This window comes from Oncorhynchus clarkii, chromosome 6 (assembly GCF_045791955.1).
Source record: "Oncorhynchus clarkii lewisi isolate Uvic-CL-2024 chromosome 6, UVic_Ocla_1.0, whole genome shotgun sequence".
Lineage (NCBI taxonomy): Eukaryota > Metazoa > Chordata > Actinopteri > Salmoniformes > Salmonidae > Oncorhynchus > Oncorhynchus clarkii.
The window spans coordinates 36,854,034-36,880,430 of NC_092152.1; the positions used below are offsets into that span (position 1 = coordinate 36,854,034).

A 26,397-nucleotide genomic window follows, 5' to 3' on the forward strand; every position below is an offset into this window, starting at 1 on the left:
AAAACAAAAATATATCATTTTCAAAATGCCTCCAAGGTCAGCCGGGATAGATTTGATATAAATGAATTGTAACCCACTACCAGCAGAGTGATATATACATTAATGCATATGAAATACGCAACCCAAAAACCACAACCAGCAGACCAACTCTGGAATTCATTCAAGTCTAGATTAGAACAGACAAGAGAAAGTGGATTTTAAAGAGTGTTTCGCACCAGATGCAAAGCAACGTTACAAAACGTCGCGATACAGAATGCAACTCGACCATTTAGCAACTTCGGGAAACGACTTTGTGGGAGGGGCAACGCAGTGCATCATCTGGGGCAAAGAATAATTTCTGTCGAACCAAACGGGCGTATTTGTTATTTAGCAAGCTAGCAAAGGTTATAAAATAGCTAGCAAGCCGTAACATACACTCCTCTGTAGTAGCCTGGACAAGAGTTGCACAAATGACAGAGCTACGGCACCGCGGAACGACGGAAAACGACCTACAACATCAACAATCCGAAGACAAGGTACGGAGTGTTTATGGACTGCCGTTTGGACAGACCGCTAGCTAGCTAGCCAAGGGAAGAGAAACATCCGCTACATGCACATGATGCAGCGAGACCCTTCCACACATTATGATATAGTAATTATAGCACATGTTTTAGCTAGTTAACTATATCTAGTGTAAAATGCAAGTTAACTAGTTGACCAGCCACGTCTACAATTAATACATTTGCGCTAGCTTGCTATCAAAACATAGATAAAATGTTAACAACATTATATGGATGCTGATTTGCTGCTAACATTAGTTCTAACATGAAAGGCACTCGTTTACTTCAGTGGTTAGCTGTTTATCTATCTTATCTAACGTTAACGTTTGCCTGTGTTGCCAGGTCAAAGAGGGCAGCTAAAGTTAGGTATTCAATTGATTAAATCGAAGATCGTTCCATGTCATTTCAGCAGGCCATAACACCCACCATCTCAGATGGTTCTGAAATCGTTTCTGTAGTTAGAAACAGGTACGATTAGTATTCACGCAAGATTATTTTGTTTAAATATAATTTGATCTCTGAGAAATCAATGCACTTGATCAAATTATATTTCAACAAAAATAATGTTGCTGGAATGATAATCTTATCTGTTTACTTTCTATCAACAGAAACGATTTCAGAACAATCTGATGGTGGGTGTCAATCCTCTTGTTCTTTTTGAGGTGGAACGACCTTCAATTTAGTCATAAACTCTGCCTAGTTTTTCCAATGTATGGGTTGGATTTCAACTCATAAGGTAGCTAGGCTGAAATGAAAAGGCCAATCAACTCTGCAGGAAGGACAACCCACATACAATGCCTTGCGAAAGTATTCGGCCCCCTTGAACTTTGCGACCTTTTGCCACATTTCAGGCTTCAAACATAAAGATATAAAACTTTATTTTTTTTGTGAAGAATCAACAACAAGTGGGACACAATCATGAAGTGGAACGACATTTATGGGATATTTCAAACTTTTTTAACAAATCAAAAACTGAAAAATTGGGCGTGCAAAATTATTCAGCCCCCTTAAGTTAATACTTTGTAGCGCCACCTTTTGCTGCGATTACAGCTGTAAGCCGCTTGGGGTATGTCTCTATCAGTTTTGCACATCGAGAGACTGAAATTTTTTCCCATTCCTCCTTGCAAAACAGCTCGAGCTCAGTGAGGTTGGATGGAGAGCATTTGTGAACAGCAGTTTTCAGTTCTTTCCACAGATTCTCGATTGGATTCAGGTCTGGACTTTGACTTGGCCATTCTAACACCTGGATATGTTTGTTTTTGAACCATTCCATTGTAGATTTTGCTTTATGTTTTGGATCATTGTCTTGTTGGAAGACAAATCTCCGTCTCAGGTCTTTTGCAGACTCCATCAGGTTTTCTTCCAGAATGGTCCTGTATTTGGCTCCATCCATCTTCCCAGCAATTTTAACCATCTTCCCTGTCCCTGCTGAAGAAAAGCAGGCCCAAACCATGATGCTGCCACCACCATGTTTGACAGTGGGGATGGTGTGTTCAGCTGTGTTGCTTTTACGCCAAACATAACGTTTTGCATTGTTGCCAAAAAGTTCAATTTTGGTTTCATCTGACCAGAGCACCTTCTTCCACATGTTTGGTGTGTCTCCCAGGTGGCTTGTGGCAAACTTTAAACAACACTTTTTATGGATATCTTTAAGAAATGGCTTTCTTCTTGCCACTCTTCCATAAAGGCCAGATTTGTACAAAATACGACTGATAGTTGTCCTATGGACAGAGTCTCCCACCTCAGCTGTAGATCTCTGCAGTTCATCCAGAGTGATCATGGGCCTCTTGGCTGCATCTCTGATCAGTCTTCTCCTTGTATGAGCTGAAAGTTTAGAGGGACGGCCAGGTCTTGGTAGATTTGCAGTGGTCTGATACTCCTTCCATTTCAATATTATCGCTTGCACAGTGCTCCTTGGGATGTTTAAAGCTTGGGAAATCTTTTTGTATCCAAATCCGGCTTTAAACTTCTTCACAACAGTATCTCGGACCTGCCTGGTGTGTTCCTTGTTCTTCATGATGCTCTCTGCGCTTTTAACGGACCTCTGAGACTATCACAGTGCAGGTGCATTTATACGGAGACTTGATTACACACAGGTGGATTGTATTTATCATCATTAGTCATTTAGGTCAACATTGGATCATTCAGAGATCCTCACTGAACTTCTGGAGAGAGTTTGCTGCACTGAAAGTAAAGGGGCTGAATAATTTTGCACGCCCAATTTTTCAGTTTTTGATTTGTTAAAAAAGTTTGAAATATCCAATAAATGTCGTTCCACTTCATGATTGTGTCCCACTTGTTGTTGATTCTTCACAAAAAAATACAGTTTTATCTCTTTATGTTTGAAGCCTGAAATGTGGCAAAAGGTCGCAAAGTTCAAGGGGGCCGAATACTTTCGCAAGGCACTGTACACATTTGTAGCCACATACAAATAGACTTCCACGACTGCCTCAACTTAGCTAGTGTGCACCAACAAACTAACGTGGTTCAAGCACACCAAGACAGTCGTGAAGAGGGCACAACAAAACCTATTTGCCCCCAGGAGACTGAAAAGATTTGCCGTGGGTCCTCAGATCCTCAAAAGGTTCTACAGCTGCACCATTGAGAGCATCCTGACTGGTTGCATCACTACCTGGTATGGAAACTGGCCTCCGACCGCAAGGCACTACAGAGGGTAGTGCATACGGCCCAGTACATTTCTGGGGCCAAGCTTCCTGCCATCCAGGAACTCTATACCTGGCGGTGTCAGAGGAAGGCCCTAAAAATTGTCAGACTCCATCCATCCTAGTCATAAACTGTTCTCTCTGCTACTGTATGGCAAGCGGTACCCGGAGCGCCAAGTCTAGGTCCAAGAGGCTTCTAAACAGCTTCTACCCCAAAGCCATAAGACTGCTGAACATCTAATCAAATGGCTACCCAGACTATTTGCATTGCCCCCCCCCCCCCCTTTTACGCTGCTGCTACTCTCTGTTATTATCTATGCATAAGTCTATACATAAGTCACATTAATAACTCAACCGGTGCCCCCGCACATTGACTCTGTACCGACCGGTACCCCTGTATATAGCCTCTTCATTGTTATTTTACTGCTGCTCTTTAATTATTTGTTTAATTTTTTAATATATATTTTTTCTTAACTGCATTGTTGGTTAAGGGCTTGTAAGTAAGCATTTCACTGTTGTATTCGGCGCATGTGACAAATAAAATGTGATTTGATGCCAGTTGTGGGCTCTTTTGAAGAAAGAAACAGTAGTTATATGTTAAAGTCAAGGGTGTTCATAAGTTCTAATAAAAACAGACAGTGTCCAGCAGCTTTGGTGTGTATTGCCTGTTCTCTAATTCGACACAGTTCCACTGTGGGGCTTTATTAGATTTTCAGTGTCCCTACACTTCGCCTTGCATTCCTGCTTCAGTAGAATGTAGTCCTGGGTGGCTTGGCATAGGGCCTTGCATTGTGGTTTTTGATCAGTAATTGACATTACCCCCAATCTGGGTATGACTGCTGAAGAGAAGTATAGTGTTAACAACTGTCAGGAAGGCCTCATGCAGCTGTGTTGTGCTAGTGGTATAGAGCTGTGGTGCTGTGCTGTCTATGGTTCGGTTTAGTCATATGTCACTGTAGGAGTTCCCTGACTGCAGATGCAACTTTCCATGGAAAACAAGTTGTCTGTCATCTGCACCCTCAATGTTTTGTTGTTGTTGAAACCATATGAGCCAAATTTAGAAGAGTAGGCATAAGCTTGCGTGATTGACAGGAGTCAAAAGACAAGGTAGAAATAGCATAGGCCTACATTACTTACTTAACATGGTTGAATAAATCTTTTGCTTCTGATGTGAAACGGGAAAGAGTGTAGTGGTACTCTTTCCTACACAGGAAACATGAAAATGGTCTCTTCAGTAGCAGGAGTGTTGTTTGTGTGAAAGGAGGGGCTATTTTTAACCAAGGCATCCTGACTGACGTGATATGGTCTCCATGGAAACCAGCGAGCCTGGAGGATCCATCAGCTTGATGGCTACTGCTGTGTGTGTGTGTGTTTGCAACCAAGATAGAAATAGTGTAGGCTAACAGCTATCTGTTGTGTTATTAGGAGGTTAGACAAAAGTGTTACTTTGGTAGCGCCCGGGGGGAGCGACAACGAGGACTTTACAGCAGTCTGCTGTCTCCTGATAACACATTTTGGTGACTGTTACCATGGAAAAGTAGAGGGTCATCCAGATTAATGCAGTTTCACAACAAAAGCTCTCAGAGCATCAAGGGGCAGACAGACACTGAAATATATTGATTTCTCTGTCGCTATCAGACCTACATTTATCATGCAGAATATCCTAACACCAAATCAGGAAAGCTCTACAAGATTCCTTGCAATGTTTTTATTCACTGACAACAAAAAAAATAGAGTTAGAAAGGAAGTGGGAGAGCATTCCTCATAGGTAGCTAGCTGTGTTTATTTACATTGTCTGACTCGCTCTCTCCCCGTCTCTCTGTCTGTCTCTCTCTAGGGATCTGAGAATGAGGGGAAAGCAGAGAAGGATGGGGCGTCTGACAGTGAGAGCAAGCCTGATACAAGACCCCCGGGAGTGCCAGTCCCTGCTGATGACACCCCCGAAGTCCTCAACAAAGCCCTGTCTGGACTGTCCTCACGGTAAACACTACCAAAGTAACAGATTTCTATTTACTATCTTCTCATGGTAATCCCAACAACCAGTTTGGGAATTGTTTAGAGCAAGGGAAAGATCATAGTTTCACAACACACGGTGCCTGAGTCCCACAGGGTTCGGGTTAAAAGTAGTGCCACTTTATAGGGAATAGGGTGCCATTTGGGACACACAAAGCCTAAATAATTTTTTTTTGTACTGTCTTCTGTTTGCTCCTCCTTCCTAACAACATCCTGCTGTTCAGTCATGGATAATTGAATGCTTATGAAACCGCACCTGATATACTCAATAGAATTCCTATTGATCTGTGTCGGCCTATATTGACTTTCTTTAGGAATGTGTTGGTCAACAAATATCTTGGATGCTTATTGTTCCCCTCTTCATTTCACTGTGTTCATTTCACAATCTATTAAACACTGCATACGGGTATTAACTGTGTGTGTTCTTAGATGGAAGAACTGGTGGGTGCGAGGGATCCTGACTCTGGCCATGATCTCCTTCTTCTTCTTCATTATCTACCTGGGCCCCATGGTGCTCATGCTGATTGTGAGTGCTCTTCCTCCCTCCCTAAGCCTCCTGTCAGTCCAGTTTGTTAGCCGATCCCAAATCGCTCCCTACCCCGCTCCCTTGGCCCCTCGCCGTTTCCAGATCAGTAGGTTCAGGATAGGTAAAATCAGTGCATCGGTGGCGCTTCTACCATGTTGCTAACACACCTTACAGATCTGCAGAAACAAAGCATTAGGAGAGGGTGAGGGATTTAATTGGGTCTGTCCTTTAATAGTTTCAGGTTCAGAGTGTAGGTCAGTGGAAATAACATGCTTTTCTTTGCTCTGCTTTAATGGTCTGTTGGACTTACTGGGAGGGAGAAAGCATGCTGCCACATCGACACTGCAGGAACTAAATCGAGAACACAAACTCTAAATGGTCATAGCACAAGACATGTCCAAATGTGTATGATTAAATTAGATGGTTTTGAGCAATGAGGAATCATACACAGACCAGATGCTGTTGTCAGAGCGATATCAAATGTGTGGTAGGGGAATTCCATGTAGATGATACCAACACTCAGACAGTCATCGGCAAACCTCAGTAATTTAGTACAGACCTGTTGTATATTTGCAGTAATATTGGATTATCTGTCTCTGCCCAGGTGCTGTGTGTGCAGATCAAATGCTTCCAAGAAATCATCCACATTGGTTACAGTGTGTACCACTCCTACCACCTGCCCTGGTTCAGAACGTTGAGCTGGTGAGACACACACACACACACACACACAGTTCTATGTCTGTGTTTAAGGTTAAACTGCAACTAACCATTTGGCCACCCAAAATAATGAATTGCATGTTTTATTTCATTGCAGACTTCCTGAGATTTGTTGGTCTTGGTAATGTTTACCCACTTTAGTGTTAATCTAGCTTATTAAACCAATCAGCAGATAGACTATATCATGTTTGTTAGCTGATCAAATTGAGTATATAGAAGTGTAGTTTTTTAACCAACGTAGTGGGGATGGTATTTGTAGTATGATCGTGGTCTCCTGCCATTCACATTGCACTATGTTGGAAAAACCTGGTGAAAAGCTCTTAACATTATTGATGTAAATATTGAACCCATAATGTCCCTTAATGGCTTCAGATGCATGCAAACCCCAAAGTTCACCTTTACACCAGACTTTTCTAGACTGGAGTGCATAGTGCAGTTGATCTGTGTTCTGTGTTGCAACAGTTCTGACCTCACCTTCTTCCTTCCCCTCCTCATCCTCCCCCTCAGGTACTTCCTACTGTGTGTGAACTATTTCTTCTACGGCGAGACGGTGACGGACTACTTCTCTAATCTGGTGCAGAGGGAGGAGCCGTTGCGCATCCTCAGCAAATACCACCGCCTCATCTCCTTTGCCATGTACCTCACTGGTGAGGCTGTGGCTCAAGTTCTAACTAGCTTCCTTGTGTTTTCCTTCCTGATCACTGATCTGGCCAGGCAGGATATATGGATATATGCTTTCAGGGAGTATTGAGTGAGACGGGAGGGAGGGAGAAGGGCAGTCCTCTTTTCAACTTTTAGTGTTGCTTTAGTCACTATTGGAGCTTCTGCAATTTCTATCAGTTTTTACCTGACTACGGGTTTGGTACAAGTCTCAAACGGAAGATCCACTGTGCTTCACTTGCTCCTCCCGCTTTCAGTCAGTTGGTGCAGCAGTATGGCAGTTAATGGCAGCAGGATGTGGTAAAGACAGGCAGCACTTGACTTGCTAACGGCTGTTTTAGACTGCATGATCACACCTCGACTCCGTGCCTCAAGGTGAAAGGAGAGGAAAGTAAATACCCCACCCCTCCTTCATTCACTCCTCCCTTTGGGTACATATAAAAACCAGGCCAGGTCGTTTACTGTGGAAATGCTGACAGGAAAAGGCTTTTACGGTAATCGGGCCATCTCCCCACTGCCAGATAATATAGAATGAGCTCACAGGGTCAGCTAGTTCTATAAAGATAAACTAGCAGAACACTGTGTGCTTTGTTCTAGCCTGGTCCCAGATCTGTTTGTGACGTGGCCGCCACAATGACCATGAAGTTGGCAAGACGGCACACACGGATCTGGGACCAGGCTAGCTTTGTTCTTCTCTGATGAAGCCCATCTAACCAAATCATGTGAATTGGATGGATGTCTTGCCATCCAATATTCAGATGTCCAAGTTGTCCTAACTGGATTATAGTCACATTGGCTTGATCTAATTTGTTTGATTCAGTAAAAGCCTCTTACTCAGAAGGCTGTCTTCTTACTCTGCTTTGGGGAAGAATAGAATTCTTGGAACTGTAAGAAATGAAGAGTTCGATGCTGCACATTCACGTGATTGTCTTTTTATCTGTTACTGACTTTGGCAGGCTTTTAACCTCTGAACACAGAACCAAATTGGCCTTAATGCGTCACTGAAGATTGAGTTTTCAGGATGATATACAAGGATGCAGTTACCGGTCCTCAGTTTGAAAGCAAACAATGACAATAACTACTAAAAACAGGCTGACCCCAAAATGCTTTGTTGACTTGTTTCCCCTCTTCTTTGTGTTTTTTGCAGGTTTCTGCATGTTTGTGCTGAGCCTGGTGAAGAAACACTATCGCCTGCAGTTCTACATGGTGAGTGTTTGTGTGCATGTGTAGTGTACTGGGCATAGTGTTTGTGTGTTCTGTATTATATGAGCCTTCTTCCTCTTGGCTACTATTATGTTATTGATGTGGCCCGGCCTAAAAACGTGTAAGCCCTCCAAAACTGTTCTGGGTCCGTTCCAGGACATAAGACCAGGGCCTCATCCACAGTAGGGGTTCTTCTCTCCACCACATTCCTACTTTCAACTTGCTGTTGAAAGTTGTAATAGCAGAATGCACAAGGTTCCCCAATGCTGTAATGGGGGGCCTGAGGGAAAAAGTTTGGGAACCCCAGATCTACAGTAACTTCAGAAAGTATTCATACCCCTTGACTTTCTCCACATTTTGTTGTTACAACCAGAATTTAAAATGGATTCAATTTATAAAATTTTTTTTGCTGGCTTACACACATTACCCCATAATGTCAAAGTGGAATTGTTTTTAGAAAATTGTACTAATTAAAAGCTGAAATGTCTTGAGTTAATAAGTGTTCAAACCCTTTGTTATGTCAGGCCTAAATAAGTTCAGGACAAAAAATGTGCGTAACAATTTATTTTAGGATAAGGCCTGTTTTTTCTTTGGAAGCCAGGAGGCGGCTAGTATCAGCTACATTTATCCCTATACTAGACAATGGTGATATTTTATATATAATTGCTTCTGCTCAGTGTTTGAGATCAATTAACACCCTTTACCATGGAGCAGTGAGATTTATTTTAAACTGTAAAACCATTACGCACCACTGCACTTTATATACCAGGCTTGGCTGGTCTTCTCTAGTCACTTGTAGTCAATGGTAAACTTTTATTTACAAAGCCATTTTGGGTTTACTACCATTTTTTTGGGGCCTTTCTATTCTCCAGAAATGTGGTGGTACTCTCTTCGTTCTCAGGACTTTATCCTGCTAACCGTTCCAAATGTCCGAACTGAATTTGGTAAAAGGGCTTTAATGTACTCTGTTCCATCGGTTTGGAGCACCTTACAAAATACTTTCAAACTGGAATAACTTGTCCCGATTGGTGTTTAATAAATAGTTGAGGCTGATTCCTTGACCTGTTAATGTTTTTAATTAGCTGTTTTATGACTTTGTTATACTCCTGTGATTTCTATGGTTTTTGATAGATTCCGTGTAGTTTTTCATGTTGTCTGTCTAATTGTGCAATGACTGTCCTGGCCAAGATAGGCAGCACCCTCTTGAAAAAGAGATTTCAAATCTCAATGTGCCCTTCCTGGTTAAATAAAGGTAAAATAAAACAAGTCACAAGTTGCATGGACTCTGATGGCACTCTGATGATAAATGCAGAAAGGGTGGAAATAGACATAGAATATCCCTTTGAGCATGGTAAAGTTATTCGTTATACTTTGGATAGGGTATCAATACACCCAGTTACTGCAAAGATACCAGCGTACTTCCTAACTCCGTTGCTGGAGAGGAAGGAAGCCACTCATGAATTTCACCATGATGCTAATGATGCTAACAAAAAAATGTGTTTAAAAAAATTATATATATTTGTACTATTAGCCCTTTTTTCGCCCCGATTTCGTGATATCCAATTGGTAGTTAGTCTTGTCCCTTCGCTGCAACTCCGCTACGTACTTGGTAGAAAGCCATGCGTCCTCCGAAACATGACCCTGCCAAGCCGCACTGCTTCTTGACACACTGCTCGCTTAACCCAGAAGCCAGCCACACCAATGTGTCAGAGGAAACACCATCCAGCTTGGCGACCAAAGTCGGCTTGCAGGCGCCTGGCCCGCGACGAGTTGCTAGAGCGCGATGGGACAAGGAAATCCTGGCCGGCCAAATCCTCCCGTAACCCAGACGTCGCTGGGCCAATTGTGCGCCGCCTCATGGGTCTCCCGGTCACGGCCGGCTCTGTCACCGCCTGGGATTGAACCCGGGTGCCTTAGACTGCTGCCCACTCGGGAGGCGGCCAATGGGGACTCTAAAACAGTTAGTTAAATGACCACAATACTAACCTAATTGACAGAGTGAAAAGGAAACGTACGGAATAAAAATATTTAAAAACATGCTTCCTGTTTACAACAAGGCACTAAAGTAATACTGCAAAAAATGTGGCAAAGCATTTCACATTTTGTCCTGAATACAAAGTGTTATGTTTGGTGCAAATCCAATACAACACATTACTGAGTACCACTCTTCATATTTTCAAGCATAGTGGTGGCTGCATCATGTTAAGGGTATGCTTGTAATCATTAAGGACTGGAAATGGGAAACTGAATGATGCTAATCACAGACCAAGTTAGTTTTGACTTAACTCTGCTTGAAAATGTATGGAAAGACCTAAAAAATGGTTGTCTAGCAATGATCGTCGGCAACCAATTTGACAGAGCTTGAAGAATTTTGATCGGCAAATGTTTCACAATCCAGGTGTGGAGATCTCTTCGAGATTTACCCAGAAAGACTCACAGCTGTAACTGCTGCCAAAGGTGATTCTAATATGTATTGACTCAGGGGGTTGAATAGTTATCTAGTAAAGATATATTAGTGTTGTATTTTTCTTCCACTTAGAGGTTTGTTTTTTGTGTAGATCGTTGACAAAGAATGACAATTAAATCAATTTGAATCCCACTTCGTAACACAACAAAATGAGGAAAAAAGGTGTGTGAATACTTTCTGAAGGCACTTTATCTGCTGCCTTTCTCTCTCTCTCTCTCTCTCTCTCTCTCTCTCTCTCTCTCTCTCTCTCTCTCTCTCTCTCTCTCACACTCACACTCACACTCACACTCACACTCACACTCTCTCACACACACACACACAGCTCGAGGCTTTGTGTTCTGAGCTCTGGCTTGACCATGTAAGGCAGTGAAAGAGCTGAGCGCTGCAAGGAAACACAGTGCATTCGGAAAGTATTCAGACCCCTTGACTTTTTCCACATTTTGTTACGTTACAGCCTTATTCTAAATGGATTAAAACGTCAATCTACCCACAATACCCTATAATGACAAAGCAAAACCAGTTATTTTTAGAAATGTTTGCAAATATATATAAAAAAATAACTATCACATTTACACAAGTATTCAGACCCTTTACTCAGTACTTTGCTGAAGCACCTTTGGCAGCGATTACAGCCTCAAGTCTTCTTGGGTATGACGCTACAAGCTTTTAACAGCTAGGACCGCTATGTCTTGTCCCGGAATTCTGCTTAACAAAGGTTGAGGCCTGCTTGATAGAGATGCTAATCTGCTAGCCATCAAGCTAACAAAGTTGGTACTAAATTAGTTTTGCAATGGAGCCCTTTTTGTCTGGAGAAATAAATGAATGGTTTCAGCGCTGTAGGAGCTGTATCTACTACGCTTTGTTTCGGGACAATCCGGATCACTGATAGTTCCAATGCAGCAATTGCTTCCTTGATCACACAGGTCGCCAGCCTTCGTAAGAAACTGGAAAAAACGCAGAGTGGAATGTGTACATTTTCTAAGCCGGTGGCTGGATGGCGTTGACGCTTGTTGGATTCCTTGTTTGTCGTTATCCGACTTGCCGGTGTTGCCCGGAGCTCCCCATTCAGTTGAAGGAGCACAGCAAGAGGAGCAAGGCAATCAACGATGGTCACATGTCACAAGCCGTGGAAGTCGAAGACAGCGACCTCCCGCAAAGCAGTTTAAACTCCCAACGAGAGGCCCAGAGTGGATTCAAACAAGGAATAGTTTCGCTCTCCTGGAGCCTGAGCTTCCTGCACTTTCATCGCTTCGGGTGCCTGTGTCTGCGGCCGCAGTGCCTACTACTACGATGTCGACGTCGGCAACCTTCAGCCCTGCTCTGGATCGAACGGGGCTTCTCCATCTGTCAGACGCCTGCAACGGGCTCAAGTTATCATGCCTCTCGCCCGTCCATAAAAGGTTCTCCGACTCCTGTGAACCGTGGGAGTGGGCAGATTTCCTCGTCCTTCTTGCCAGCTGTGATTTTTGGCAGCTCCATGGTAAGAAATGTGACCGCTCCTGGTGCAAAAACAATGTCCTATCCCGGAGCTCAAGTAAATTTACATTACTAAGCTGCTCCCGAATGTACTACGTCAGGACATGGAAATCGACTCTATCGTAGTCCATGTGGGTTTTTAATGACAGTATGAACGGCAGTTCTGAACAGTTGAAACTGGATTTTAAAAGAGCTGATTGACTCTGCTAGACACTAACAAAAGACCCATATCTGGACCTGTGCCCTCTCAATCGTGGCATTGAATGCTTTAGCAGGATTCTTTCTCCTCACAACTGGCAACTGATTATTGCAGCTCAGTGAGTAACTTCTGACAATTTCGATACCTTTTGGAAACAAAACACATTTTATAAGGAGGATGGGATCCACCCAAATCATTTGGTTTCTTTTATCCTTTCACGGCGTTATAAGGCTGTGTTGAGACAATGACTTATCAATGACCCAAGCCCAGCTCAGCTAATCCCTACCATTTGTGATGCAGAATTGCCATAATTCTTCAGCAAATGTACATTACACCAGGGGCGTTGGTAGATACAATGTAACTAACCTAATTTATGTCCCTCTAACTGCCCTGAATGTCTCTGCTGATCCTACAGATATTGTATACTGTAATCATGTGCCTATGAACCAGAAATGTGCTTGAAAGCAGTATCCAGATCCACTGCCTGTAGTGATCATAATATAGTAGCCATATCTAGGAAAACCAAAGTTTATAATGCTGGGCCTAATATAGTGTATAAGATGTCATACAATACGTTTTGTAGTGATTCCTATGTTGATGTAAATATTTGTTGGTCCGTGGTGTGTAATGAAGAGCAAACAGACGCTGCACTTGACACATTTTATGAAATTGTTTATTTCAGTAACTACTAAGCATGCACCCATTAAGAACATGTCAGTGAAAACAACTGTTAAATCTTGGATTGGATCTTGGATTGATGAAGTATTGAACATTTGTATGGTTGAGGGAAGAGGCAAAAGGCATGGCAAATAAGTCTGGCTGTTCAAACAAAATGGTAAGCAAATTTCAAAAGCATGTGACTAAACTGAATAAAAAGAAAACTACACTGAAACAAAGATAAATAACAAAGAATGATAGTAAAAAGCTTTGGAGCACCTTAAATTACATTTCGGAGAAAAAAGGCAAACTCAGCTCTATCATTCATTGACTCAGATGGCTCATTCATCACAAAACCAACTGATATTGCCAACTACTTCAATGATTTTTTTCATAGGCAAGATTAGCAAACTTAGGGATGACATGCCAGCAACAAACACTGACACTACACATCCAAGTATATCTGAACAAATTATGAAAGACAAGCATTGTAATTTTGAATTCCGTAAAGTCCTTGTCTATCAACAATGACAAGCCACTGGGGTCTGACAACTTTGATGGAAAATGACTTGAGGATAATAGCGGACGATATTGCCACTCCTATTTGCCATATGTTCAATTTAAGCCTACTTACTATAAAGTGTGTGCCCCCAGTTTTAGAGGGAAGTTAAAGTAATTTAATTTATTTCTAAAACTAAAAGCATTGTAAGTAGTAAATACAATTTGGAACAAATCATTCACTAAACCCTAATCCTCAACTAAATCTTGTAATAAAACATGTGGAAATTAAGCAGGTTGAGGACTGTCATGGTCAAAACATATTGATACAACAGTACCTAAAAGATGGGGAGAAGTCTGTCCGAAATAAAGCGCTGCCCTACCTTCTTAACAGCACTATCAACAATGCAGGTCATACAGGCCTAGTTTTGTCACACCTGATCAGAACAAGGCAGCACGGCTGGTCCTTGGACATAGCCCGAGATCTAATAATATGCATGTCAATCTCTCCTGGCTCAAAGTGGAGAGATAGACTTCATCACTACTTGTATTTATGAGTGGTATTGACATGTTGAGTACACCGAGCTGTCTGAACTACTGGCGCTCAGCTCGGCTACCCATACATACCCCACAAGACATGCCACGAGGTCTCTTCAAGTAACTGATGATGCCAGCAGTAAAATGTAGATTTAAATAAATCAGATAAAAATACACCTTATGGAACCGCGGGGACTGAGATTCCACACCAACATAGGAACAGACACATGCATACACTCACACGATAACACACACGCTATACACACACACGTACACATGGATTTTGTACTGTAGATTAGTGGTGGAGTAGGTGCCTGAGGGGACATGGTGTGTTGGGAAATCTGTGGATGTATTTTAATGCTTTTAAAATGGTATAAACTGCCTACATTTTGCTGGACTACAGGAAGAGTAATGGGGATCCATTAATAAATACAAATGTTGAATGGGGAGCGTTGCTGCATAGCTATTTTCAGGTAATTTGGAGACTTGTCCCGAAGCCACTAATGTGTTGTCTTGGCTGTGTGCTTAGTGTCGTTGTCTTGTTGGAAGGTACACCTTTGCCCAAATCTGAGGTCCTGAGTGCTCTGGTGCAGGTTTTCATCAAGGATCTCTCTGTACTTTGCTCCGTTCATCTTTCCCTTGATCCTGACTATTTTCCTAGGCACTGCCACTGAAAACCATCCATACAGCATGATGCTGCCACCACTTTGCTTCACTGTAGGGATGGTGCCAGTTTTCCTCCAGGTGTGACCTTTGGCATTCAGGACAAAGCATTCAATCTTGGGTTCATCAGACCAGAGAATCTTGTTTCTCATGGTCAGTGTCCTTTAGGTGCCTTTTTGGAGTGGCTTCCGTCTGGCCACTTTACCATAAAGGCCTGAATTGGTGGAGTGCTGCAGCGATGGTTGTCCTTCTGGAAGGTTTTCCCCTTCTCCACAGAGCAACTGGAGCTCTATCAGTGACCATCGGGATCTTGGTCACCTCCCTGACCAAGGCCCTTCTCCCTCGATTGCTCAGTTTGTTCCTGGTGGCCAGCTCTAGATAGTGTCTTGGTGGTTCCAAACTTCTTCCATTTTAAGAATAATGGAGAACACTGTGTTCTTGGGGACCTTAACTGCAGATGTGTTTTGCTACCCTTCCCCAAATCTGTGCTCTGACACAATCCTGTCTCTGAGCTCTACGGACAATTCCTTTGACCTGATGGCTTGGTTTTTGGTCTGACGTGCACTGTCAACTGTGGGACCTTCTATAGACCGGTGTATGTGCCTTCCCAATTCATATCCAATCAATTGAATTTACCACAGGTGGACTCCAAGTTGTAGAGCTCAAATATGAATTTCATAGCAAAGGGTGTGAGTACTTATGTAAATAAGGTATTTTTTTATTTGCAAACATTTCTAAACCTGTTTTCGCTCTGTCCTTGTGTAGATTGATGAAAGCAATTTATTTAATCAATTTTATAATAAGGCTGTAACATAACAAAATGTGGGAAAAGTTAAGGGGTCTGAATACTTTCCGAATGCACCGTACACTGCAGTAACACATCAATCAGTGAGAGGGAGTGAGCTCTGAACACTGCATTAAAGCTAAACTGCCACACACTGACTGGCCTGAGGACTTCGTCTACAGCGGTATTTAAATTTTACCCAATCACATTTATTTATAAAGCCCTTTTTACATCAGCCAATGTCACAAAGTGCTGTACAGAAACCCAGCCTAAAACCTCAAACGGCAAGCACTGCAGATGTAGAAGCACGGTGGCTAGGAAAAACTCCCTAGAAAGGACAAAACCTAGAGGGGAACCAGGCTGAGGGGTGGCCAGTCCTCTTCTGGCTGTGCGGGGTTGAGATTATAACAGAACATGGGCAAGATGTTCAAACATTCATAGATGACCATTAGGGTCAGATGAGGTCCAGAGTACTGCTGGTTTTCTATTCTACCTGATAATTAATTGCACCCACCTGGTGTCCCAGGTCTAAATCAGACCCTCATTAGTGGACAAGAATGGGAGCCGGGGTTTAAGCAGTGAAACTGGCTTCCAGGTCCAGATTTGAACGTGAGTGGTTCTAGGATATGTTTGTGTTGTTGCAAAGACCACAAAGCAATGATGACACACCTATAAGTAAGGATTGCTCTGCCAAATGCCATTCACGTCATTAACACTTAGAAATAAGCAGAGATGTGTAAATACCACAGTAATTGAATAATTTTCTTCCAACTTTTGGGATCCTTAATATCACTTTTCTATAGAGATCCTATATACACGATCTTAAGACAATATATATATATATATGTATGTAATTCTGTTTTTCCTCCCTGACAGTTTGGCTGGACTCACGTAACTCTGCTGATCGTTGTGACCCAGTCCCACCTCATCATCCACAACCTGTTTGAGGGAATGATCTGGTAAGGAATGTCCCTGTCTCTTCCTCTCTCACATGCGCACACACAGCCCACAACACATAGCACACAGAGAACATAACTATTGTAAACAGCAATGCTAATCAGATCTCTGACCACTAGTTGGTTTCCACTGTATGGGAGGGCAAATTCAGTGGTTGTGTCTAAAATTGGCTATATAGGGACTAGGGTGTCATTTGGGACATACCCAGAGGTTAATACATGGCGTGTTTTCACTCAGCCCACTCTTTCTGTTCTGTACAGTGGGAGGTAGAGGTCTTTACGGGCCTGTTCCCGAACAGACCTGGTCGGATCCAGACCCGGTCCAATCGGATCTGAGTGATGGAACAGCAGAAAATAAATGTTTTAAGCTATTTTATAGGGATAGCCCCCTTTTTTCTTTAAAACAAATTATAAAGTAGATCAGGCCCTGAAGCAAGGATATGCATATTCTTGGTACCAGTTGAAAGGAAACACATTGAAGTTTGTGGAAATGTGAATTGAATGTAGGAGAATATAACACAATAGATCTGGTAGAAGAAAATACAAAGGGAAAAAAACAACTTTTTTTTTCTACCACCATCTTTGAAATGCAACAGAAAGGTCCCAAATCTAGCCATCGCAATTCCGATGGTGTCCACAAGAGGGCAGCAGTGTATGTGCCAAGTTTCAGACTGATAACTTGAAGTATGAGCAAGCTACATGACATTTAGTGTGAAGTCACCCAGGTACTTTTTGGCAAATCGTGAAGGACACATTTATATTACATTCTTCTGCAAGAATATCGTAAAATCTGTATACTTGGACTTTGATTTAGCTTTTCCAGTATTAGTAGCCATATTGTAAGTTCAGCATTTACAAAACACCCAGTTTTCATAACTTCATAACTCTCCATATTCTTGCAGTTTTTGTCCAAAAGGAAAGGCTTGCTGTCGCACAAGGTTGCTATCGCATACTCCTGTAAAGCCCAGCTCATTGGCTATCTAGCTAGCTTTGTTTGACCCGATTGGTGCTTATTTGACAAAGTTACAGTCAATCAAGTGAAGACCGCCATGAAGGCATCGGTCTCTGACCAAATATGGTGTCCTATAGGATATACTACACTCCTAATTATATAGTGAAGTCTGGTTAGGTTCTAGGATCTCTGATAAATAAATACAAAGGTAATTTGACTGGTTGAAACAACATTTCGGGTTAGATTTTCACAGATTCCTTTGCAAATTGAACGAGTGGAAATACAAAATCGATCATCCGTGCTATATGGACCTTTTTTAGGATATGAAAAAGGATTTTATCTCACAAAATGACAGTGTTATCTCTGGGACCCTTGGGATGATACATTCTGAAATCTTGCTCAGATTTTAAGTACACATTTCACTCTCGGAGGTGAATTTATCAAACCTATCACGTGAAAAGTGTTTTGTTGTTAGGAGCTCTCAAACAATAGCATGGCATTTTTTTCGCAGTAATAGCTACTGTAAATTGGACAGTGCAGTTATATTAACAAGAATGTAAGCTTTCAGCCGATATAAGACACTTATATATACCGACATTTGTTGTTTCTCTAAAATGTGCGATCATGACACACGGCGCTACATGATTTACAATTGTCCTGTTGACTGAACGCCTATCCAAGTTCCGGAGCTAATAAAGTCAGTGAGGAGGGAGCGACGAGAGAGGTGCCGCTCTAGCATGCTGGGGAGGGGCTGTACTGTGAGCGAGTGATCCTGGGGAGCAGGCATGGAGAGGGGAGACTGCAACAAGCCGACTCGCACTATAGTAGCATCAAACCGGGAGAAGTTAGTTAAGCTAGTCATTTTAATTCCGTCTTCCATTGATTAGATATCTTCTAACCTTCGCCACGCACGGTGGATCTATGACTGTAGCCTATTGACCGCTTTGTGATTGGACGGCAACACGCACCACCCTCCACTCACAATAGCAGCAGCATACATTATAACATTTCTCTACTGCAGCAGTGGCGTTCAGATCTGTACGGTCAGTCCCATTTACACATACCAGTGACAATCATATCAGATCAGATCCATGACATTTATTTAGAATTCTGGATCCGGACCCGCTCTGGTCCCAGGTCAGTTCTCGGTTATTCAGGTACGGTGAATCCGTGATGACCTCTAGTGGGAAAGCTGACTGCAGAGTGAAAAATACTATTAGCTGATGTAATTGCACCATGGCAGGGGCTTGTTACAGAACATTCAGGGAAATGAACGGTGTAGAAGAGACATGCTCTGTCTCTTGTAGAGTAAATAGTTGTCTGCTCTATGCACAACGTACGACACTCCATTGAATATGCCCCAGTTGTTGATACCAGTTCCTCTCTCCTTCTCTGTCTAGGTTCATCGTGCCCATCTCCTGTGTGATCTGCAATGACATCATGGCCTACATGTTTGGCTTCTTCTTTGGACGTACTCCACTCATTAAGGTTAGCAAGACTGGCACTGTCAGTCACACAGCTATGGTCAACAGGCAACGTAGCGATCCTATGAATATGTCATGGGTATGTTGCATCTTCCAAGGTTTGAACACTCTTTAATGTGTTAACGTGACTGTGTTCCGTGCAGCTGTCTCCTAAGAAAACCTGGGAGGGCTTCATTGGCGGATTCTTTTCGACTGTTGTGTTTGGGATCCTGGTAAGAAATTGCCATAACTAAGTGCAAAAGTTTGTATTTAAATGTGTCTATTAGTCAAAAGTTGCCACTTACTCCCTTTCTCCTGCTCTATCCAGTTGTCCTATGTGATGGCGGGCTACAGCTTCTTTGTGTGTCCGGTGGAGTTTAACAGCGACCGTAACAGTTTTGAGGTGGACTGTGAACCCTCTGACCTGTTCCAGCTGCAGGACTATGCCCTGCCTGCCGCCCTCGAGTCACTCACTGGATGGGTGAGTCTGATCTGTTCTCTCTCCGTCTTGTTGGCTGGTCTCTGCTTATGATCTCTGTCTGGTCTAAGGTGCCCCAGAGAGAACATACAAATAAACATTTTTAGAGTTAATTTTGTGCAAGTCTACACATTTTTGCCATGGGGTGGAGAGAGAATGTTGCTGTTTTAAAGCTAGTTTGCTCCAATTATACACATTTTGCTATTGGGCAGAGAGAAGATTTGCAGTTTTTAATATGATATCTGAGTGAGACTGACTAACGAAATCAATGGTGGCCCCACGGGCTTTAATTTGACCTTGATTACTACGAGTTTAGATAGCTGGCCGCTAGACTAAATTACCAATCTGAAAAAATGTTAGCCGACATGGGCTGAGTGACTATCAGTGACCGACATAACAAGAGAGAAACTGTTGATACACAACCACATTTTGAAATGGCACCTTACACATTCTACTATTCTAACTCCAATGTTAAGTTGAGACCCAGACTGAGTTCCAAAAAAATAAAATACATTGATCTGAGGGCCTTCAAAACAGTTTCCCTTCCCTGTCCTAAATCTCCTTATTTGTCCTATTTTTGTAGAAACGGTTTGACCATATGTGAGACCAGTTTAACGTCTCTCTTCTCTCTCTGTCTCCAGCCCACACTGCGCCTCTACCCATTCCAGATTCACAGCATCTCCCTGTCTGCCTTTGCCTCCCTCATGGGACCTTTCGGAGGCTTCTTTGCCAGCGGCTTTAAGAGGGCCTTCAAGATCAAGGTGACTGTCAGAACCCCTCACCACTGTTATCACTGGGCCCGGTGGACTCACTAGAATTGAGTAGCCTTAGTTGGCCGTGCTCATGATCTATGCTTCCGGAATCACTTGGTTGTTTCACCGTAGTTTGTGATCCACTGCAGTTTCACGCAGTCTCTGCATTGACTTACTTTTGACTTTGCTTGAGCAAAGGGTCTCTGCAGTGCACCAGCTGTGTGTTATGTTGTCCTCTGCTCTGATGCCCTATTGCCCTGATGTCACCATGTCCGTCTGGCCTGTTATTCCAGGACTTTGCCAACACAATTCCCGGTCACGGTGGCATCATGGACCGCTTCGACTGCCAGTACCTCATGGCTACGTTCGTCAACGTCTACATCGCCAGCTTCATCAGGTAACTAGCTAGAACACCACGGGCTTATTAACTGCTTTGGCTGACAATGCTGATGTGCTAACAGGTGAAAACATATATAATTATATTTAAGTAATACGGCGCGAGGGGGTGTGGTATATGCTCCCCAAGAACACAGTGGCCTCCATCATTCTTAAATGGAAGCGGTTTGGAACCACCAAGACTCTTCTTAGTACTGGTCGCCTGGCCAAACTGAGCAATCGGATGAGAAGGGCTTTCATCAGGGAGGTGACCAAGAACCAGATGTCCACTCTGAGCTCCAGAGTTCCTCAATCAGGCCTTTATGGTAGTGGCAAGATGGAAGCCAAGCGGGCACATGGCACATGACAGCCCGCTTGGAGTTTGTCAAAAGGCATGAGAAGCAAGATTCTCTGGTCTGTTGAAACCAAGATTGAACTCTTTGACCTGAATGCCAAGCGTCACGTCTGGAGAAAACCTGACACCATCCCTACGATGACGCGTGGTGGTGGCAGCATTATGCTGTGGGAATGTTTTTCAGCGGCAGGGATTGGGAAACTAGTCAGGATTGAGAGAAAGATGAACAGAGCAAAGTACAGAGAGATCCTTGATGAAAACCTGCTCAGGACCTGAGACTGGAAGGTTCACCTTCTAACAGGACAGGACAATGACTATAAGCACACAGCCAAGACAATGCAGGTGTGGCTTTGGGACAAGTCTCTGAATGTCCTTGAGGGGCCCAGTCAGAGACCGGAATTGAACCCGATCAAACATCTCTGGAGAGACCTGAAAAAACGCTCCCCATCCAACCTGACAGAGAGGATCTGCAGAGAAGAATGGGAGAAACTCTCCAAATCCAGGTCTGCCAAGCTTGTAGCATCATACCTAAGAAGACTCGAGGCTGTAATCGCTGCCAAAGGTGCTTCAACAAAGTACTGAGTAAAGGGTCTGAATACTTATGGAAATGTAATATTTCAGTTTTTTATGTTTAATACATTTGCAAAAATGTATAACCTGTTTTTGCTTTGTCATTATGGGGGTAGAATTGTTTTAGTTTTTGAATATGGCGTTAATGTAACAATGTGGAAAAAGTCAAGGAGTCTGAATACTTTCTGAATGCCATATCAAACTCCCCCGAGGTGCCTTATTGCTATTATAAACTGGTCACCATCGTTTGAACTACTGGCGCACAGCTCGGACACCCATGCATACCCCACAAGACATGCCACGAGGTCTCTTCACAGTCCCCAAGTCCAGAACAGACTATGGAAGGCGCACAGTACTAAATAGGGCCATGGCTACATGGAACTCTATTCCACATCAAGTAACTCATGCAAGCAGTAAAATTTGATTTTTTTAAATGTCTTTTTTTAACAGATTAAAAAAATTAAACACCTTCTGGAACAGAGGGGACTGTGAAGCAACACAAACAGACACGTACACATGGATTTTGTACTGTATATATGTGGTAGTGGTGAAGTAGGGGCCTGATGGCACAGTGTGTGAATGTATTGTAATGTTTTAACATTTTTATGAACTTCCTTAATTTAGCTGGACCCCAGAAAGAGTAGGTGCTGCCTTAATAAATACAAATCCAACAGTAAAAATAAAGGTTTTCATGCCTGTGCTATATGGTCTGATATACCACGGCTGTCAACCAATCAGCATTCAGGGCTCCAGCCACCCAGTTTATAATTTGTAAATCTCTCCCAGTGGATCTGCTGTTGTATAGAGACATGAGCTGCAGCCTCAACCAGTTTGACTAACCAGGCCTTTCTTGGAGACCTCTTTGTGCTGTCAAAATATCGCCCCGTATGTGATCCGTTGTGTAATCTTCTGTCTCCAGGGGCCCTAACCCTGCCAAGGTGGTCCAGCAACTCCTAGCCCTGCGCCTGGACCAGCAGCTCCACATCTTCAACTCCCTTAAGACCCACCTGACAGAGAGGGGTCTGCTGGAGGAGGAAGCCTAGGACCCCCACGGTCAGGGCCGGGGTCACCCTACTGGGGCCGGGAGGGCAGCCCCCTGGCACCAGAAACCCCTGGAGGTGTGGGAAGTAGTGTGGCGCTTGTGTGAGAAAATAACTCCAGCCTTTGGGTCATTCCATTTTGTGTGTGTGTGACAGAGAATGTGTACATTATGACAGTGTGTCCTAAACTGTTTTCCTTCAGTGTTTCAGGTTGTCTGAGTTACTGTACCTGTTTATTTAGTCATGTCAGCCATATTATCTACAACAGTCATGCCACTTTGTGTACCACAATGAGGTCAGATGTACATTTCCACATGTATACGGGATATTCTATACCTTTAGTGTGTGTGTGTGTGAGAATATTTCATGATACGTATATGTTTTAATGCACTGCTCAACATACTCACACTGTATTGTCCTCATCCTGTCACCCTGCCTGTTTTATTCACTTCATTCGTTGTAATAATTGTTTGTATTTATAATATTGGTGGGTAAGTTTTTACATTGGTATCTTCCATTAAATCTGTGTTTTGTCTATGTGCATTTTACCCCGCAGAGATTCACTCTGCTAATGGCATATGTCATGCTGCATATGTGTGTGTCTCTCTGGTTCCCAAATGGCACTCTATTTCCTATACACTACACTACTTTTGATCTGAGCCCTATTGGCTCCCTGGTCAAAAGTAGTGCACTATAAAGGGTGTCATTGTAGTCACTCATGCTTCACCTGCAGCTTTGTTCACATCCAGCCAAATGGTGTGTGTGATGTCATGTGGGGGTAGAACCATTAGAGGAAGTGGACTGTCTAAATTAGGAACAAAACACCACTAGGGATTTGACCGGATTATTGAGTATGTCATTAGTGTTACGGAATGGAGGTCAAGGGTCAAACTGTTTCCTGCACTGGATGGAGTACACAGTTGTAAAATGACAAATGAATAGTATAGGAAGACTAGTTGGTATTTCACAAAATATTTCATTGCCATTTCTGATAGTTTACTACACAGTTGTCTGCCTTAATGTAAGAGGTTTTATGTAAAACGATTATTTTTGTGTGGGACTGTTATGTTAGGGTTTTAGCGGTTATTTATTTGCCAATCAAGTTCCGTTATCAAAGATGAGTTCATGGTGGATGACAGCCAGAGCTGTTTTGAACAAAAATATAAAGTTAACACTTTCAAAGATTTTACTGAGTTACACTTCATAGAAGGAAATCAGTCAATTTATAAAAATTCATTAGGCCATAGTCTATGGATTTCGCATGACTGGGCAGGGGTGCAGCCATGGGAGGGCATACTGTAGGACCCACCCACTGGGGAGCCAGGTCCAGCCAATCAGAATGTGTTTTTCCACACAGACGCTCCCACAGGTGGAGGTCCTGGGCTGGCGTGGTCTGCAGTTGTGAGGCTGGTTGGATGTACTGCCAAATGATCTAAAATGATGTTGGAGGTGGCTTATGGTATAGAAATGAACCTTCAATTATCTGCCAGCTGCTCTGTTGGACATTCCTGCAGTCAGCATGCCAATTGCATACTCCTTCAAAACTGGGTCTGTGGAATTGTGTTGTTTGACAAAACTGCACATTTGAGTGGCTTTTTATTGTCCCCAGTACAAGGTGCACCTGTGTAATGATCATGCTGTTTAATCAGCTTCTTGATATGCCACACCTGTCAGGTGGATAAATGATCACTAACAGTGATGTAAACACATTAGTGCACATATTTTGAGAGAAATAAGCTTTTTGTGCATATGGAACATTTATGGGATCATTTATTTCAGCTCATGAAAAATGTGACCAACACTTTACATGTTGCGTTTATGTTTTTGTTCAGTGTATATATACTGTATCTCTTTCTCTCTATATGCGCCATGTATTTCTGGTTCCGATGGCCACTGTTGAGGTTCTCATAGGAATGAGTGAGATGGGACACCGTCCATGTTTACATCAGCGTTTGTAATTGAAGAATAGTTACAAATGACCACCATACTTTAAAAAAATATATGTTTTAATCTTCTAAGAGGCAGACACACACTTGTTTTCAGCTGTTATATAGTGTTATATAGGAAGTGCCAGGCTGGTGGAGTGAATGCTGTGTACAGTTTCCAAAGCTATGGGACAGTAATGGAGTCACATAATCACTTTGCCAGCATTTCATGCTAACGATTTTTGCACTGCCAAGTCTGCTCCCTCTCATACCACACTACCACAGCCTGATAGTACAAACTCTGGCAGTGTGTCCCAAATGGCAGCCTATTCCCTATATACTGTACTGCTTTTGACCAGAGCACTGTGGGCCCTGGTCGAAAGTAGTGGACTATAAAGGGAATAGGGTGCCATTTGGGATGCACCCCAGGCTCACAGATAGTGCTCATGGTTACACACCCCTCCTGTGGGTCGAGAACAGTAGTAACACCTATTTCATAATCAATCTCACCAGGTGAACTAAGAATATATTTTGTAAAGCTACATAAAAGCTACAGATGCTGTTGATGTATTTCCTCCTGGTTGCCATTGTGAGATCACCACCAAGGGGCTTTTGTGGTCACATGAACATAAATGGTTAAACTCTTCTCCTTGGTTGTACCCAGTGTCAAGTGTTCATTTACAAGGACCAGTCTATAGACCAATCTGAGTGTGATATGACATTAATGGTGTTAGTGGGGAAACCAGGGCCTGTATTCTTTAAAGCTACAATATGTAACTTTTTGGGCGACCCAACCATATTCACATCGAAATGTGAGTTATAGGTCTGTAATTCTCATTGAAAGTACGTCTAAAAAGCGGTAGATATGTTCTATTTATATGTTGCCCATGTTGTAGACTGATACATTATATTTGGAGTAGCCTAGGTCTAATTATATCAAGCCAAGCCTCATGCATCTTGAACTTGAACAATCACTAGCTACAAAGATATTGAAAAGGTACCTCCGTTTCTGTCAGTAAAATGTTTTATGTAGAATTGAGTATCATAAGTATCACATTTTATTCTGTGAATGTAACAGGAAAAGAAACAAAGCAATATCAAGTATAAATGTAGGCTGTGAAAAGTCCATGTAGGATCCTATACTTACAGGAAGGGGGGATAATAGGGAATCCGGTGTCTAAAAAGACAATGAGGTATGTTTCGTATTGGGCAAGCGTCTGCATTACTCTACACCTCCACTGCCATTATGTCTCTGTGCTTCACATCCTCACCTTCCATCCCATCTGTCTCCACTGATATGGAAAGCCCCTCGACAGAGGGAGACCTCTACACACTCCAAAAACGAATGCAGCTCTACTCCTTGAAATGCCTACTTTAAACACACAGTACCCACATGTTACATGATTTTTACCCCCTATACATTTTTGTGATAATTATTTGATGTTATGTCAGTCTTCTCTACCTTGCCTGTTATTGTTATTCTGTGAATTGTATACTCTAGTGTACTGGTATTAAACTTACCTTTGTTTTTCTAAATTATTATTATTATTATATCATCCAAATCCAGCAGTTTAGAAATTATATTCTCTATATTATTTTGTTTTGTACATTTACATAACTCACACATTTAGCTAATGTTCAGAGAAATATTCAGGTAATATAGGACTAGAGGAGAGACTTTGTTCAAATACGCGTGTCGCTATTTTCTCTCTTATTGCTGTGGTATCTGGTGCATTAGCTAGTCTTGTATTTCCTGATATTGGCTGGTGTTATCTGTGTGATGCGCTCAAGAAAGGGAACCTATTGCGATGTCTCATGATGTGTAGTTAAGGGAGGTATTAATAGAAGTAAAGTCAGAACCCAACCAGTGAGAAGGGGGTACATTTCCCTTGGACTTCATTGGTGGTACTAACAGTACTGTGCCAATAC

The 26,397-nt window shown here is 42.6% G+C and overlaps 1 protein-coding gene across 1 annotated transcript; it reads left to right on the plus strand.

Annotated features, from left to right (window-relative positions):
• LOC139411080 (phosphatidate cytidylyltransferase 2-like) lies at positions 1-26,004 on the plus strand. Its single transcript, XM_071156919.1, has 13 exons — positions 1-515; positions 5,040-5,182; positions 5,645-5,741; positions 6,346-6,443; positions 6,966-7,105; positions 8,266-8,324; positions 16,479-16,561; positions 18,911-18,998; positions 19,138-19,206; positions 19,302-19,454; positions 20,093-20,212; positions 20,497-20,600; positions 22,423-26,004. The coding sequence occupies exons 1-13, from the start codon at positions 450-452 to the stop codon at positions 22,544-22,546; spliced, it is 1,344 nt and encodes a 447-aa protein (XP_071013020.1). The 5' UTR covers positions 1-449; the 3' UTR covers positions 22,547-26,004.
• Positions 26,005-26,397: the final 393 nt, after the last annotated feature.

Coding starts and splice junctions, on each gene's coding strand:
- LOC139411080 (XM_071156919.1), top strand. CDS start 450: ATGACAGAGCTACGGCACCGCGGAACGACGGAAAACGACCTACAACAT. Junction 5,742..6,345: donor CCATGGTGCTCATGCTGATT/GTGAGTGCTCTT, acceptor GTCTCTGCCCAG/GTGCTGTGTGTGCAGATCAA. Junction 8,325..16,478: donor ATCGCCTGCAGTTCTACATG/GTGAGTGTTTGT, acceptor CCTCCCTGACAG/TTTGGCTGGACTCACGTAAC.